General features: G+C 47.4%; 1 protein-coding gene and 1 pseudogene across 8 annotated transcripts in view; one reads left to right on the plus strand and one right to left on the minus strand.

Moving 5' to 3' along the window:
• Positions 1-495: 495 nt before the first annotated feature.
• On the minus strand, positions 496-3,869 carry LOC108292175 (annotated as a pseudogene).
• Positions 3,840-17,898, plus strand: part of ARL10 (ADP ribosylation factor like GTPase 10) — a 21,660-nt gene continuing 7,601 nt past the window's right edge. The window contains exons 1-6 of one of the 8 annotated variants that reach the window (XR_005197469.1): positions 3,840-4,112; positions 4,762-4,963; positions 5,922-6,097; positions 9,146-10,566; positions 12,929-13,012; positions 14,624-14,657. Coding sequence is in view for 1 of the 8 variants with exons in the window: in XM_037732904.1 (XP_037588832.1) it covers positions 3,930-4,112; positions 4,762-4,963; positions 5,922-6,097; positions 9,146-9,319 (735 nt within the window). In the remaining 7 variants the exon portion in view is untranslated. Of the gene's footprint in view, positions 4,113-4,761; positions 4,964-5,921; positions 6,098-9,145; positions 12,391-12,928; positions 13,494-14,619; positions 14,658-17,898 lie in introns of those variants that run through there. The other 7 variants (XR_005197470.1, XR_005197471.1, XR_005197468.1 and 4 more) reach the window with 7 other exon arrangements.

Below are 17,898 nucleotides of genomic sequence, written 5' to 3' on the forward strand. Positions count from 1 at the left end.
CTGACTGCAGGTGATCTGCCCGCCTCAACCTCCCAAAGTGCTGGGATTACAGGTGTCAGCCACCACACCTGGCCAGGCCTGTTTTTCTTTAAGGGACTATGTTGCCCAGGCTGGTCTCAAACTCCTAGGCTCAAGCAATCCTCCCTGCTCAGCTTCCTGAGTAGCTGTGACTACAGACCCATGCCACCACAAACCTGGCTTGCTTTTTAATTTCTGACAGCAACGTACTGGATAAATTCACCAGTGCTAAATTTTTCTTTTTGGAGGCCTTGGGCTCCTGTTTGCCAATGAGCTGATCCCTCAAGGACTGAGCTGCTGCCTCCACCAGGATTTGAAAGCCATCTAGAAGCTCCCCAGGTATACAGGTGGTGAAAACAAGTTTCAAGCAAAAGAACTGATCAGGGTTTGTTGGTGGGGAGGGGGCCTGCACACCTTCCCTGACTCCAGTTCCCTCATAGTGTATTCTACTTACGCTAGAATAGGGACTTTTTTCCCCACCAGTTGTCAAATGATCCTTTATTGAAATATTTTCCTTTGTGCTTCTTAACAAGCTGGGCGTTCCACAGCACCACTGTTGATGTCATCTATGATGTCATTAGGGTGGAGGCCATCAACATTACAGTCCACAGGCTGGGCAGTTCCCAGGATTTCTCTAATGGTTCCAGAGAGTTCTCTGGCTGCAGATCAGTGCTGTACCTGTTGAGCAATGTTAATGATCTCATCAAAAGTGATAGTCCCACTGTGTTTAATGTTACTCTGTTTTTTTCTGTCTATTGGTGGTACCTTGAGGGCTTTGATGATCAGGGCAGAGGCAGAAGGCACCACCTCAGTCTGGGCCTGTCTATTCTGAATGGTCAGTTTCACTACAATCCTCAGGCCCTTCCAGTCACATTTTGCCTTGGCAATGTCATCACCAACCCTTTTCGGAGACAAACTCAGGGGGCCGATCTTGGGGGCCAGCACAGACATGGCACTGACTTCACCCTCAGTGCATCTCAGGTATACAACTTTGGTCTCGCTCACATCGAACTTCAGCAGTGTGGTGGAGGCGGCTGGTGTTGGATGAACCCAGATTCAGGACAACCGAAGAAAATTGCACCTTGGCTTCCTCTGAGCTGAGAGCCAAAAAGGGGACTTTCAAACTATTTTTTATTACCACATCCCAAAGTAAGAAATACTTTTTTACGTGGTGCCCTAGTACAAACCACACATTCACAAAATTCATAAAATGCTGATGTTTTCCATTCTATTCTTTTTTCTTTGAGACAGAGTCTCACTCTGTTGCCCAGGTTGGAATGCAGTGGCACGATCTTCAATCACTTCAACTTCCGCCTTTCGGGTTCAAGAGATTATCATGCCTCAGCCTTCCGAGTAAGTAGGATAACAGGTGTGTGTCACCATGTTCGGCTAATTTTTGTATTTTTAATAGAGACGAGGTTTCACCATGTTGGCCAGGCTGGTTTCAAACTCCTGGCCTCAAGCAATCCACCCAGCTCAGACTCCCAAAGTGTTGGGATTACAGGCGTGAGACACGGTGTCCAGTCTTCTATTTCATTTTCTAATTTAAAGTTGTAGTAGCAGCCCCTAAATTAATTTCACAACTCCCTAATAGTCTTGAACCAGTTTGAACCCCAGCACTGGAGCCATACTCTTGGGTTCTCTCCCCAACCCTCACTCACTGTCTCCCACAGGCTTGATTTATTTGGATGGGGATTTTAGAAGGCAGGAGGCATGCTCAAACTGGCTGCTTCTGAGCTCCCCTCCCAGCCCTGCCCATCTGCAAGAGAAGCTCAGGATGCTCCCTGCTTCCTGGGGTGGGGTCTGGCTCTGTAGCATCAGCAGGTGACATTTTTCTCTTCATTTGGCTGTCTCCTGCATCTTCTCAATTAGTTCTAAACTTGTGGAGAAGAAGTGTTATTTATTATCCTATAACATTTAGCAATGTTAAATAGTTCCAGGAGTTCCAGCAAGATAAGGGTTAATTTGTTCTCAATGGGTTTTCCAACAAGGGATTTGTTGGGGACACAGGTGAAAACAGTTTCACTGGGTCAATGGGGCAAGGCATAGGAAGCACAAATTATTCAGAAGTGGGGCTGAAATGGACAAGAACAAGAGGTAATAACCAGAGAAGCTAGTTTTCTGAAATGGAAGGAATCTGAGTATAGTGTGTGGGCTGCTAGAAAAGAGCAGGGGGCAGGATGGGAGGTAAGGAGTGAGAAGGGGAAGTGGGCAAATTTATTTATAAGTTAGTCCGCTCGCTGTACAAAATGGCATGGAGTGGCTAACAATGAAACCACATCCTGAAATCAATGTCAATACACACACCAGGGGCAACCATTAACCAATGGAAAACTGGAGCCGGTACTAAATGCTCCAACCTCTTTTCCTTCTGAGAGGCATTTAGTGCCCTTAGAGGTCCCTGTGGGGTTCGGCCCAGAAGGTCCACAGCAGAGCCCTTATTGTGCATCGTGACAGTGATCTCCTTTTCTTCCCTGTGCTACTCTCCCCATATTCTTCCTCCTGCCTCCAGACATAGCCTCCCAAATAAGTGCACAGTCCTCCAAAAGTGTTAATACATAAATAAATTTTTCTTTTTCTTTCATTTTGAGAGGGAGTTTCACTCTTGCCGCCCAGGCTGGAGTGCAATGGCGCGATTTTGTCTCACTGCAACGCCTGCCTCCGGAGTTCAAGCCATTGTCCTGCCTCAGCTTCCCTAGTAGCTGGGATTACAGGCGCCCACCACCACGCCAGGCTAATTTTTGTAGCAATAGTAGAGTCGGGATTTCATCATGTTGTCCAGGCTTGTCTCAAACTCCTGATCTCACCCGCCTTGGCCTCCCAAACTGCTGGGATTACAGGCATGAGCAACCGCACCGGGCCAGAAATAAATTTTTCAAAAGAACCAATGCTGGAAGAAATAAGATATAGCTAAAACATCACTATCTGGGAGGAGAGGAGCATAGATATGCAGCCAAAGGGAAAGGGGGCCAAATCAGAAGGAAAGGGGCTGGGACCCAGGGATACAGAAGAATCGGGAACTAAAAAGAGGTGAAGAGTTGAGACAATGTACAAGGGAAGCAGCAGACCTGCTGGATCCTGAGAGCCAGGACCCAGGTACAAGAGGCGATTTCTTGACCCAGGTACCCTACAGCTGTACATGGAGAGCCCCTCCAGAGAGCCAAAAGAACCCGACTGCTGTACTCGGGGCGTTTCTCCTGTTCTTCCTCCTCGTGCTACACACCTAGAAGCCTTGGCAGTCACTGGGGGGACCTAGGACAAGGTAGTAAGCTCTAAACATTCTAAACTCCTGACACTGCTTAATTCAGCCTGATCAGGAGCCCAAGACAGCAAAAACCCCGGGGTCCGGGAGGCAGCGAAAGGAGGCTAGAGGCGGCGGGGAGTCAGGAACCTGGGTTCTATTCCTGCCATAGCCATGTAATCTCCAGCATCTTGCTTCAATTTCCTCCCCAAGGTCTTGAGGGATGCCTAGGAGACAAAACGCTTGGGTTTGAACGCAGGCTACACCAAAGCACTATGATGCGGCGTTGGGCGGGTTACTGAGCTCCTGGGCCTCAGTTTCCCCTTCTGCGTGGTATCGCTGTAAGGGTAACCGAGAAAAGCCGTGAGCTAACCCCAGGTGGATGCTAGCAAGCACAACCGTCTCCCGTCCTCCTCAGGCACAGCCTCTCAATCTCCCCGGCGCGCAACTGGCAGGGGGAGCGAAGGTTCCCTAGGGCCAGCCAGCGCCCTCCACCGCGCCGCCAGATCCCGGGCGGCAAGCCGTGACAGCGGCGGTGCATTGTGGGGCTTGTAGTGCGGGACTGGGGCTGGGTGGGTGGGCGCGGCCGAGGCAGTCGCAGCGGGGCCATCTTCGGCGGGCGGGCGGGCTCGGACTGTGCAGCCCGCAACTGTGCCCCTCGCCCGGCCCGATGGCGCCGCGGCCGCTGGGCCCCCTGGTGCTGGCGCTGGGCGGCGCCGCGGCAGTGCTGGGCTCGGTGCTCTTCATCCTTTGGAAGACCTACTTCGGCCACGGCCGGGAGCGGCGCTGGGACCGAGGCGAGGCCTGGTGGGGCGCGGAGGCTCCCCGCCTCCCCGAGTGGGACGAGTGGGACGTGAGTGCCGGGCCGAGGCCTGCGGAGGATGGGCAGGCCGGGACTGCGCCTCCGCGCGTGTGGCCGAGGGGTGTGACCGCTGCCCTGCAGGCGCCAGGAGCTTGGTGGGGGGTGGGGTGGGGGGGACGATGTCAGGGGCTTGGCTGCAGCAATGCAAAGGCTCCGCGCGGGTGGGCGATCAGAAACCGAGGAATGGGTGGGCGTGATTGGGTGTGTGCAGCGCCGCAGCACCACGCTGTGGGAATCGGTCGTTCCCGCGGGGGCCGCAGTTTGGAGGGCGCGGCTCGGGAGCATCCTAGGACGCTGCTGGGTCGGCTCGCGCCCCTCCCGCACCTGCGCAGTGCGCCCTGCCCCGGGGCATGCAGGGAGAAGCCACGCCCCTCCCACTTGCTGCCGGGACTCTGAGCCTGGCAGAGGAAGCGGGCGCGCGTGAGGGAGGAATTCGCCCGAGGCCGCTAGTAAAAGCCACAAGTCTGGGGTTTGGAATTCAGGACTCCCAAGGCAGCTCTCGTGCCCCTCCTCCAGACCATGCCTGTCTGTCCCGGGACGAGTGGAGGGCGGGCCGGTGCGCTCTGGTGCCTTCGGTCTTCCTTCGGGAAGGGTCCGCCGGGAGGCTGCCGGCCGCAGCCCGACCTCCGCTTCCCCGCAGCCCGAGGACGAGGAGGACGAAGAGCCAGCGCTAGAGGAGCTGGAGCAGCGCGAGGTGCTGGTGCTGGGGCTGGATGGCGCGGGCAAGAGCACGTTCTTGCGCGTCCTGTCGGGGAAGCCACCGCTGGAAGGACACATCCCCACGTGGGGCTTCAACTCCGTGCGGCTGCCCACCAAGGACTTTGAGGTGGACCTGCTAGAAAGTGAGCGGACACCCTACCCCATTTCCTCATCTCCTCTACTTTACCAGTCCTGGATTCTCTGCAGGGAAGGAGGCTTCCAAAATGCATGTCTAAGCAGCACTTTCCCCTGTAGGAATCCTTCCCACCCCTTTCTTGGGCACCGGATTCAGTCCAAGCTCTGTGCTCTGACATTTAGGGCCCTTCATGATCGGGCCTCTCCAGTTGCGCTCAGTAAATACTTGTTGAGTGCCTGCTGTGTGTCAGGCATTGTGCTGAGGGCTTTGTGGGGATCCAGAGATAAGCGCCTCTGACTCTCACAGCATAAGGGTCAGAGAAGCATAACCAGAAACACTAGGATGCAGGGTGACCAATGGGACTGTGCAGAGGGACAGAGAGGAACAGAAAGGTGACCCAGGCTGGGGGACTCTGTTGGCAACCATGTGTTCTTAGGATGAAATATGGCATTTCTAAGGGAAAAGAAGGGCGTGGGGAAACTGAACAGGGGAAACTGAATGAAGAATGGCTGTGTATAGGCAGGGCAGGGGGTCTTGAGTTTTCTAGACAGTAGGAGTCCTGGCTCCTATCACAGCCATCACTGACAGTTTTGAACCTATAAGAGAAAGCTAGGAATTGACAAGAGGCAAAGCAAGACAGCCAAGGGAGAACTGAAGAGTACCATTTATTGAGCACCTATGTGTCAGTCCTGTGAAAGGTACATTGTACATGGTACTTGTGGGATTTACTGCAGCCTTTTAGGAAAGTTCAGTGGGGAGTCTGGTGCTTAAAGCTATGGACTTGCCCTGAGAGACCCACCTGTCCCAGCTAGAGCTAAACGCAGTCTGAGAAGCTGTGGAACCTGCAGCCTTTTCCTTGTCCCTGGCTGGTGGAAGCTCGCAAAGCTAGAAGTAGGGTGCGGTGGGGCTGTGAGCATTAAGCCAGGGCCCAGGAGGCTCTGAGCTGGCCCCTGGCCTCTCCTCAGTTGGTGGCAGCCAGAACCTGCGCTTCTACTGGAAGGAGTTTGTGAATGAGGTGGATGTGCTGGTGTTTGTGGTGGACTCAACTGACCGACTGAGGCTGCCCTGGGCCCGACAGGAGCTGCACAAGCTGCTGGACAAGGACCCTGACCTACCTGTCGTCGTGGTGGCCAACAAGCAGGTGAGGGCTGTGGGAGGCCAGCTCAGGGCAGTGGATACCACTTAGAGATGCTTGGGTAGGGGCAGGGAGCGCTGCCTGGGCCCATGGCCTAGGGAGGGTGGCTGAGATGCTGCCCCCACCTCTTCTACCTTTGCTCTGTCCTCATCCTTGCCTCTGTCTTCCTTCCTCTTTGCCTCCCTATCATCTTGCACCCTGGAGAGATGAGAAAAATAATAATGAAGTGCTTGCCATATGCCAGGCATGGTGTTTTGTTTTTGTGTTTGTTTTTTGAGACGGAGTCTGTTGCCCAGGCTGGAGTGCAGTGGCGTGATCTCGGCTCACTGCAACCTCTGCCTCCCGGGTTCAAGCAATTCTTGTGCCTCGGCCTTCCAAGTAGCTGGAATTATAGCATGTGGCACCGTACCTAGCTAGTTTTGTATTTTTAGTAGAGGTGGGGTTTCACCATGATGGCCAGGCTGGTCTTGAACTCCTGACCTCAGGTGATCCACCCACCTTAGCCTCCCAAAGTGCTAGGATTACAGGCGTGAGCCACGAGGCCCGGCTCGAGGTGGGGTTTCATCATATTGGCCAGGCTGGTCTCAAACTCCTGACCTCAAGTTGAACCGACCACCTCAGCTTCCCAAAGTGCTGGAATTGTAGGTGTAAGCCACGATGTCCGGCCCCCAGGTGTGGTTTTGAATAACATTTCTTCTTATGCTTCTGTTGACCCTATAAACTATGGGATACTATTCCCATCTTATAGATGAGCGAAGTTTTGTAACTTTCCAAGGTTGTACATCTTGAGTAATAGAATTAGTACAGGCATGGTGGCTCATGCCTGTAATCCCAACAGAGGCTGAGGAAGGTGGTTTCTTTGATTCCAGGAGTTTGAGACCAGCCTGGGAAACATGGTGAAACTCTATCTCTACAAAAAAATGCAAAAAAAAAGTAGCTGGGCATGGTGGTGGGTGCCTATAGTCCCAGCTACTTGGGAGGCTGAGGCAGAAAGATCACTGGCACCTAACAGATCAAGGCTGCAGTGAGCTGTGATCACATCACTATACGCCAGCTTGGGTGACATAGCCAGACCCTGTCTCAAAAAAAAAAAAAGTAGTGGAATTGGGATGTCTAACTCTAAAGCTGTACCTTTTCTACTCTGCTATGCCCTTGCAACTTCTGGCTCTAGATCAGAGAACTAAAGCTGGTAACCGATTAGAGGTAAAACAGGTTAAATAATAACAATAACAGCTAACATTTATTGTGTGCTTACAGTATACCATACATGTGGTCCACACCTGACAATCATGACCTTACTTCAGCCCTGCAAAAAACCCATGATAGGCCCTGTCATTACCACTAAATACCTGAAATTACAGCTGGTATGTGGTAAAGCCCAAACTCAAACTCAGATCTTCTTCAAAGTTCCTGCTCTTAACCAGTATGCTGTACTCTCTTTAGTGCCAGAGTCACCTTGGGCCCAGGAACCCGCAGTATCACAGAGTTGGGTCCCATTCTCAATATCAGGTGAAACTGCCAGAGTACAGAATCCCATCATATTTCCTGTGGCCTAAACTCAGGTGCCTCTGAGAGCTGTAGGATTTGTTTCCAACCTGACTTGGAGAGAGGCTGTATGTCTTTTCTTTTTTTTTTTTTTAAGACAGAGTCTCATTCTGTCACCCAGGCTGGAGTACAATGGTGTGGTCTTGACTCACTGCAATCTCCACAACCTCCACCTCCTGGGTGCAAGTGGTTCTCCTGCCTCAGCCTCCTGAGTAGCTGGGACTACAGGCGTGTGCCACCACACTTGGCTTTTTTGTATTTTTAGTAGAAATGGGGTTTCACTGTGTTGGCTGGTCTTGAACTCCTGACTTCATGATCCGCCCGCTTCAGCCTCTCAGAGTGCTGGGATTGGAGGTGTGAGCCACCGCACCCGGCTGGCTGTATGTCTTTGACCTCAGATTCCCCCACCTATTAGGAAACATTTGACAATTATTTATAAATAGGTGACCGTATGTCCTGTCCAAGACAGTTTCCATTTACCACTGTTGTTCTGGTACTCTTAATAGTGCCCACTCTGAGCCTCAGACTACCCCAGTTTGGACTAGGAATCACATCATATGCTATTTATAAACTAGTTTATAGCAGTTTTGAATCTGTAGGAGACAACCTCTAAGGTCCCAGCAGTCTATGAATTGCTCCAGGAAGAATCATTTAATCTTGCGCCAGGGTTGAAATTACAATGTACCATCACCAGCCATGCTGTGTAGTGGTCTCTTGTTTTCCTCCAGCTAGTTTCTAGAGATCTTGTCTGGAAGTGATCCTACTGTATCATCTGTCCATGACTGAGTTGAGGACCCTTGGTTATCAAACCAACCTGAGTTGGAACCTGGCTCTGCAGCTTATCACTGTTACCTTAGCTCAATGATTTCACCTTCCTGAGCCAATTTTCAAATCAATTAAGTGTAGACTGTGAAAATTAAATAAGCCAGGTATATAAAGGCCTTGTCTACAATGCTTGACTATAGAAAGTGGTGTGTTTCGCCAGGCGCGGTGGCTCATGCCTGTAATCCCAGCACTTTGGGAGGCTGAGGCGGGTGGATCACAAGGTCAAGAGATCGAGACCATCCTGGTCAACATGGTGAAACCCCGTCTCTACTAAAACCACAAAAAATTAGCTGGGCATGGTGGCGCGTGCCTGTAATCCCAGCTACTCAGGAGGCTGAGGCAGGAGAATTGCCTGAACCCAGGAGGCGGAGGTTGCGGTAGCTGAGATTGCGCCATTGCACTCCAGCCTGGGTAACAAGAGCGAAACTCTGTCTCAAAAAAAAAAAAAAAGAAAGTGGTGTGTTTCTTGCCACAGTGATTGATGACGCAATGAAAAGAGATTGATACAAAGGAGAGCCCAGGGCGAGGGAGAAAGCATTGAGTTTAGACCAAGGGGTCCAGAGGCTACTTCTGGGAACTTGGGACCTGATATTCCTGGGTGTAGCCTAAAACAGTTTATTTCACGAACGACAAGGGTGTGAGGAAATGCTGCCAGCTGTGTTCTGATTTCTCTGTCTCATCCAGGACCTGAGCGAGGCCATGAGTATGGTGGAGATGCAGCAGGAGCTGGGCCTGCAGGCTATTGATAGCCAGCGGGAGGTTTTCCTCTTGGCGGCCAGCATTGCCCCCGCAGGACCCAGCTCTGAAGAGCCTGGCACCGTGCACATCTGGAAACTGCTCTTGGAGCTTCTCTCCTAGGCTGGAGCTCTCCTGCTCACCGCCTGCCCATGAAGACCACAGTTGTACTGCTGCTGCTTCATTGTCAGACTGGGCCTGGGGCAAGAGCAACATGGCAGCATTTCCCTTCTCCCCTCATTCCCCTCTCGAGAGCAGGACCTGGGTAAGGCTAAGAACCATGCAGAAGCCTTCATGGTGAGGTGACTGTGAAGCTGAAGCAGGGAGGTGGGTGAGAGAGGGTGGGGAGGATAATGTCTGGCTCATTCCAGACTGGAATGTGGATCCAGCTTTCCCTTCTCTTACCTGTACAGTGAGATGCTCAGTGGACTCAATCCTTCCCTCCTTACAGTCCCAGCAGCCGAGGAATTAGTGTAGGTGTCAGAAACATTCCTAGAGCCTCAAGGTCTCCCAGTCTAGACTGTTCCCTCCTGGTGACGTCATGCCCTTCTCACGTGGGCAGCTTCTGAGCGGTAACACAGCAAGCCTTTGCTCCCAGTCCTGCATTGTACAGCCCCAGCTCTACGTAAATGACTTGTGGCCTTGTGCAATCTCTGCCTCTCTGGCCCCAGGGCCATTATTTTTAAACAGAGGTGGTTTCCTGATTCGGAGATGCCTTTCCCAGCCATGGGAGTGTGAAGTGCTAGGATGAACCTGGCGATCCTAGTAAGGAGCTTTCTGAAGACCTCCCTGCTTTTCCCTGAGCCCAGGTCTGGTCTGCCAACCTCTCTTGACTACAGAATAACTGATATTCACCGACCAAACAGAAAAAGTGAAGGCTGGGATTTTTTCCCACTAATCTGGCGACAAGCTGCTGCTCTTGTACTAACTGTGCCAATGCCCATGTTTACAGAAGTCAGGGGAGTGAACGAGCCTGTGTCCCTGGGAAGACGGTCAACTGGAGCTAGGTGTTGACCTCAGAACTGCATTTTATTTATTAATTTATAAGAGAAACAGGCCAGAATTCTAGGCTCTGTTTCTAGGTGCTGTTATCAAAACCCCAGATGATAGTGATAGAAAATCTAGAACTTAGGAAAATAGCTGGAATCATGAATGACAATGAGAGATTACATACAGATGTCAATGGAGACAAAGTTGTAGGCTTCCTCCTACCACCTGGCCTTTGAGGCTGTCGTTGATACCGTAGTACTTTACGTGGATTCACATGAACTGAAACTCTACCATTTGGCCTAGGATGTTGAAAGGCTGCAAACTCCTACTGGGTAGATAACAAATGACTCTGGGAGAGGATCTCCATTATGTGAATCTAGGTAAAAAGATGGGGAAAAAATTGTATTATGCGATCCTAAGGATAGGAATAGTAGACCAGCCAACAGGATGGCCTTGGGTACATCACTCAGTCTTTCTGGACTCATTTTTTCCCCAGTGAAAGCCAAGTTGGACTGAATTTCTGGACTTCTCATCAGTGCACATTCTGTGGTTCTCCAGCACTTGGTGGTCAGTCCAGTTTGAGGACTGGCTGTGTACTGACATTTATTGTTGGTACAGGCAAAGAGGAGCCTGTTGTCTGTTAGGGGCCACTAAATAATCAACAACCACAAATGGATTTTTTTTTTTTAAGGAAAGCTGTCCAGCTCAATTTGCTGTCTGGTTGAGAATAGAGATGTGTGCCTTCATTTCATTTGACATTTACCCAGCATGCCTCAGTTCCACACTGTGACCAGTGCAAGAAGAGGAACTCTGATAAAAATAGTTCAACAGGCAGGAAGGAAGGTGGGAAATACTGAAGTCCAGAAGTGAATGTGATCGTTGGAAGAGTGGCTGCCGTGCCCTTGGGCTCCATACACATCAGAGTAGAATCACTGTTCTTTAAAGTGCTGGTTCACTTTCTGCAGTAAGAAGTGATTTATGTGCTCTTATATAAAACTTTAAGGAATGACTTGGGTTTTAGAGTAGCCTTTGAAACTTTGCTGGCAGCTTTTCATTTTGTCATTGGAAGGGTAAGAGACTTTTCTCCTTTGTTATATGAGCTCCTTATTCTTCAGTGCTTGAAGGTGTTAACAAAAAAAAAATCTTAGACAACTTTAACAGAGTTTAAAAACTGTTCTGTTTTTGAGCAGAAAAAAGATTCATTAACAGAGTAGTATCTAGGATGGAAAGCAGTTCAGAATGCTCAGTGTGTGTAGGCCATATTTATAGCCAGAGAAATGAAAATGACTTAGATTGTCTGATTGGCTACAGTCTGGCATTTGCCTTATTTGGACATATTTTAGCAGCCTTCAGCCTATGATTAGACTGAAGGTTTGGCTGCTGTGATTGGCTAAAATTCGGCTACTTGTTAGAACATGCTTTTAGGTTAGGTTAGGGGTTGTTTACACTTTAAATTACAATTCACTGTGTACAAAGGCAGCTTTAGGCCAGACTTAATTCAGCTTAACAATTTCCCCCATTTTGGTCAGCCTCTTAATTTTGAGAGATTGATAATTCCAGGCACTGACACTACCTTCTAGCACTGTCATAAGAGACTTGTTTGATCTCATTATGGAATTCACAGTTTATAATGTTAGAGGATTCTTCATGTCTTCATGTTTTTGTTACTCTAATCGTAATGAAACCGTTTGAGGTACAAAGGATGGCTGCATTGGCGTATTTAAGACTATAGCACATCAGTGAGGACCTTAGGATGGCTATCAGGAGCATCATACCAAGAAACTGCAATGCATTCCTTAATATGAGTCTCCACAAACCAAACTGATCAGAATCAAACAGCTCAAGTTCAGATGATAAAAATAGTTCAATGGCATTCAAGCTCTGTTGTTCATAGTCTTTGTTCAGGGCATAATGGCAACTAAGGACCTAGTTCACTATGAAGTAGCTTAATTTTAAAGTTTGATTTTTTAGTTAGCTTGGTAACACAAGTCATAGTTTTTGGGATAGCCACTAAAAAGAAACATAAAGATTAGAAAACCTTGAATAGTTAAGCTTGCTATCTACCATTCAGGATGCCTACAAACCAGCCACTCTCTGTTCTGCAAACACATTATGTGTTCCTTTTTCTTGAGAAATGTCCTTGATGTGTTTGGTGGCAGTATCTACAGAAGTGACAGTCACCACTGACTTTTTTTTTTTTTTTTTGAGACAGAGTTTCGCTTTTGTCTCCCAGGCTGAAGTGCAATGGCACGATCTCGCTGCAAACTCCGCCTCCTGGGTTCAAGCGATTCTCATGCCTCAGCCTGCCGAGTAGTTGGGATTACAGGCGCCCACCACCACATCTGGCTAATTTTTTTGTATTTTTTAGTAGAGATGGGGTTTTACCATGTTGGCCAGGCTGGTCTTGAACTCCTGATCTCAAGTGATCCACCCTCCTCGGCCTCCCAAAGTGCTAGGATTACAGGTGTGAGCCAGCGAGCCAGTGCGCCTGTTCCCACCACCACCTTTTGAAGCTCTCCGTATTAGTAGAATCAGGGGAAAAATAAGCACAGCATTCAGTTTTGTTCAGCACCATACACAAGCTCCTAGCTGGGCAAAGGAAATCTAAAGCTACATGAAGTTCCATTAAGTGTTTTTGTTGAACACAGATGGCCTCATCCATTCATCTGTGGCTTCTACTCGTGTGAATCTATGCACTACAAAATTTTTTTCAATTTAGCATTAATTTTAATTTCCATACAGTTGGCACCCCACTACTGCCAAAACTGAGTCTCCAGGAGCCCCACTGGGACATTTGATCAGTGAAAACTGATCATCTGTTTGAGGGTAGGTATTCATTTTAGTCCTTGGCCTCTGATTATGGGGACTTTCAGGGAAAGCTGTTCATAAGGCAAGTGTGAATCAGGCCAAACAGCAAGATCTGAAGTCAGGACAGAGTAAGCAAATTATCCAGAGACCTAATATATACCCTCTGAAGCTGGAAAGGCAGGGCCACCTGGTAGCATTTCAGCAGGGGTTACTTAATGTTCCCCCATAAGTCTGCATAGCTCCTAAACAAGGTTTAATGGGGAATTTGTTTTTATGTGGTCCTTTTATAGCATGTTGTAAGGGTGCATAACCACAGCCAGTGAAACGGGATCCTACTGGATGTAACCCAGGGACATTATATAAGCAATCGCTTGGACTCACATAGGTAGTTTCCAGGTCTTAAATATGTGATGCCTGGAAGCATAGGCATAGGCAGTATTCCTTGCATAGGCATTACCTGGACAGGTAATAACTGTAACTAATACATTGGCATTTATTAGTTATTAATTGAAAAGGTCAGGGTACCACTTCCAGTGAGTGTAGGGAAGCAAGTAGTAGTGGTGTTTACAATATCAAGGTTAGCATTCCACTATTCCTTTGGGGTTTCAGGGTGACTCATTGGGAACATGGAGAGATACTGGCATTAATGGAATCGTTTCCTGATTTGGGCATTGACTCGCAAACTCAACAGTTACTCCAGTTTCTTGCTAGAGCATTAGCCTTTGCTAAAGCCAGCCTCAGATTATGGTCCCATGGATCTTCCCATAAAGAGAGGGAAAGGATTTGGGTGGCAGAAAATAGGAAACAGGGAAAAAGATGATTTTTTTTTATTGCAGTGAAGTCCTGATCCACAATCTAGGGAAAGCTGTTCATGTCTAGGATGTCATTTGCTTCTGGGGAAAAACTTCCCTGCTTAGCTTTACTGAATAGCTTCCATGTAGGTCCAGGAGTCTGGAGAGGTCCTTTTGAGTTGTGGGATGTGGACCCAAGGTTTGAAGCCCTGAAGTTTTACCACAGTGTGGGGAATGGAAGAATTTGGTGTATCTTTCAGTGAGGTTTAAGGTCACTTCTCTGATGTCATTTCCAGAAGATCCAGTCTCAGGTTCCAGATTGTGAAGGGTTTGATTGTCCTTTGTGGGTCATGGGAAGTTTATTTTGTCAAAATACAGTGTGACATAATGCATTATAGTTTGTAGTATTTAGTCATATTAGCATTTAGGAGCGTAGGAACTACATAAAGTTCTATTAGGAGCACAAACTTTTCAGTTACTATTTCATAAGGGCTCCATCTGTCTCTTGTAGGAGTGGCTCTGATCTGCTGATCAAAGCCAATGGTTGACTTTCAGATCAGAAAAATAAAAATTAAATTCAAAGCCAATGGTAGTACCTTTGGCCAAGATAATATAATTGATTCAGTTAATTTTGCCAATTTTAATTTTAAAATGTTATTGTCCTTTCCAGAAGACTAAGGGTGAAAGGGACAATGGTAGTGCCATTGTGTTTCTATCACTTTATTTAGCTGCTTTATAGTTTCTCCAGTCAAATGAGTTCCTCTGTTGCTGGAGATTCTTCCAGAGATGCCCCATAAAGGAAACACATTTTCTTTCTTTTTTTTTTTTTTTGAGACAGAGTCTCACTCTGTCACCCAGGCTGGAGTGCAGTGGTGTGATCTTGGCTCACTGCAACTTCCACCTCCCAAGTAGCCGGTACTACAGGCACACACCACCGCACTGGCTAATTTTTGTAGTTTTTAGTAGAGATGGTGTTTCACCATATTGGACAGACTGGTCTTGAACTCCTTACCTTGTGATCTGCCTGCCTCAGCCTCCCAAGGTGCTGGGATTACAGGTGTGAGCCACCGAGCCCAGCCAGGAAACACATTTTCTTATAACTCCTTAGCTACTGTCATAGCATCAGCTTTCTTACACAGGAAAGCTTCTATCCAACCAGAAAACATGCCAGCTGTTACAAAAACATACTGATACTGAGGGTGGCAGTTGAATGAAGTCCATCTGTAAATGTTCAAATGGTCCATCAGGCGGTGGTGGAAATATACCACTTGGAGTTTTTATTATATTCCCGGGATTATGAGTTTGACAAACTAAATATTGTTTATAACCCATTTTAGCAATTTAGAGTAGTCACACTACCAATATGTTTTATAATTTGAATCATTTTGGTCATTTCATGAGGAATTGTGAAGTGCAGATCTTTTTTTTTCTTTTTTTGGACACAAGGTCTCACTCTGTCATCCAGGCTGGAATGCAGTGGTGCAATCATGACTCACTGCAGCCTCCACCTCCACGGCTCAAGCAGTCCTCCCACCTCAGCCTCCTGAGTAGCTGGGACTACTGGTGTGCACCACCATCCCCAGCTAATTTTCGTAGAGAGGGTTCTACCCTCTTGCCCAGGAGGTCTTGAGCTTCTGGGCTCAAGCCATCTGTCCAGCTCAGCTTCCCAAAGTGCTGGGATTATAGGGATGAGCCACTACATCTGGCCAAGTGCAAAGCTTTTAACAGTGGAAGTTTCAAAGGCTCAGGAAGGACCAGGGAGCCACAGGCTCTCCATGAGTTCACACTTAACATTATGTTTACATCTGTCAGACAACAATTTTGGTTTTCAGGATCAGGTGCATTGCACTGTTAGATGGGTCATCAAAAAGGTCATCAGTCTAATGGTGTTCATTCATTGCACATCCTGTTTCAGCACTGTCTGATTTAGCATGAAAATCTGCCAGGGCATTCCCTTGAGATTCAGGTTCAGCTTTGCAGGTATGGGCTTCAATCTTATAAGAATTTGTTATTTATTTGTTTTTCACCTTTACTCAAGATAGCTTGGAACTTAGAGCAATTTGTGATGCCAGCAGGATAGCAGCAGGTTCATCCAATTGAGTCTGTTTTTAATGGAGGCTCCACTAGAAGTGAGAACCCCTCTTTTTTTACATAACATGCCGCAACTGTGGACTACTCCAAAGGCATGTCTGCTATGTAAATAACATTTACTGATTTCCCTTTAGCTATATGACAAGCTCAGGTCAGAGGGATCGTTCTGCAGTTGGAGCAGACTTAAACTGGGGAAGAGTCCGCTTTTTTATTAACTCATGTTCGGTTGTAATGACATATCTTGCCAAAGAATAATTTCAAATGATGTTAGTCTACTTGCTGAAAAATGCTAGGTTTTACTGGAATTTAATAGACTTTCCACAGTATGCGGAACTTGCAAAAAAAGTTCATTCTCTAAAACCAGCTCAGATGAACCCTTAATCTGGTGGTTGCTGCCACTGCCTTTAAACAATTAGGATATGCCTTAGGCCATAATATGTGATGGGCCTATGTTTTCCCAGCTATGTTCTTTTTTTTTTTTTGGTAGGGGGGATGGAGTTTTGCTCTTGTTGCCCAAGCTGGAGTCCAATGGTGCAATCTCGGCTCGCTGCAATCTCCGCCTCCCGGGTTCAAGTGATTCTCCTGCCTCAGCCTCCCAAGTAGCTGGGATTAGACGTTTGCCACCATGCCCAGATAGTTTTTGGTGTTTAGTAGAGATGGGGTTTCACCATGTTGGTCAGGCCAATCTCAAACTCCTGACCTCAGGTGATCCGCCCACCTCAGCCTCCCAAAGTGCTGGGCCAACTTGGTTGTTGAGTAAGAACTCCTAATGCCTGATTGTTTATGAACAAATAAGGTGAAGGGTTCAGTACAATTTGGAAATCCTAGAGCAATCATATTTGTTACTTTCCATCCTGGTTTATGTTTCTTAAACTACGAAGTTCTGAATGAAGTCCTTTTTAAATAGAGCAGTTAATGCCATTTCTGTCCCTGCAGGTTTTCACAAGTAGTGTTTCTAAATGAGCTCTATAATCTGAAACTGCTTCATCTTTCTTTTTGCTCGCAAGATTATGTGATTGGCCAATCCATTTTTTGTGGAAAAAGCCTTACAGATTGAATTTTAAAGATTTTCAGCAATTCTTCTAGTTCCTTTTGGACCTCCTTTGAGGTTTTGGAGTGGTCTTTAGTATCCTCAGGTTGTTCCCATTCTGCTCCTGCCATCCATTTTCCAGCTTCACCAGGTCCCAGTATCGTGAAGAAATTGGTAACGATTAGGGACTCCTGGATCATAAACTCCTATGAGGATTCTCAGTTTCTCCGTACATTTTTTCAGTATTTTCTCTTGGATTAGTTAAGTCCGTATGATGACTCTAAGCTCAGCTTTATAGACCTTAGAGTAAAAGTGGTTACAGCAGGCAGGTGATTACAGCAGATTCGTTGAGTAGAGAATCTCACTTTGTAAGGCATTTACCAAATTTCCCTTTTTCATTAGCCTCAAGGAGAAAAGGTAATTGAGCAAAAGGGTTACGATACTATCGATACTATCAAGGTAAAGAAGAGAAAGAGAAGGAGCAGTTGGGGTTAGTGTGCTGCATGAGCCTTTGATTTGCGTTTTGTAAAGAATCTTTTAGGGAGGCAATTTTAAATTTGTATAATCTTTTAGATGCCTCTGCATACCAATTTAAAATGCATCCCATTGCTTTTGTGGAGTTTTGGATCCTTTCTTATGTGCCCCACAAATAAACAATTTTATTTAAATTAAAATTTCCTCATTGTGGCCATTTTAATTCTAAGTTGTTTCTAGTGAGGTTAGCCCGTTTTTCTAAAAACAAGTTCTGGGTTCATAATTTTGGGAATCTTTTTTCTTTCTTTCTTTTCCCTCCCTCCCTCCCTCCTTCCCTCCCTTCCTTCCTTCCTTCCTCTCTCTCCTTTTTTTAGAGTCTTACTCTGTCACCACCCCCAGGTTCAAGCAATTCTCATGCCTCAATGAGGATCTTTTTTCTTTCTATTTTCTTTTCTTTCCCCTCTCTCCCTTCCTCCCTCCCTCCCGCCCTCCCTTCCTTCCTTCCTTTCTTTGTCTTT

The sequence above is a fragment of the Cebus imitator genome, unplaced genomic scaffold (genome assembly GCF_001604975.1).
Source record: "Cebus imitator isolate Cc_AM_T3 unplaced genomic scaffold, Cebus_imitator-1.0 Scaffold478, whole genome shotgun sequence".
NCBI lineage: Eukaryota > Metazoa > Chordata > Mammalia > Primates > Cebidae > Cebus > Cebus imitator.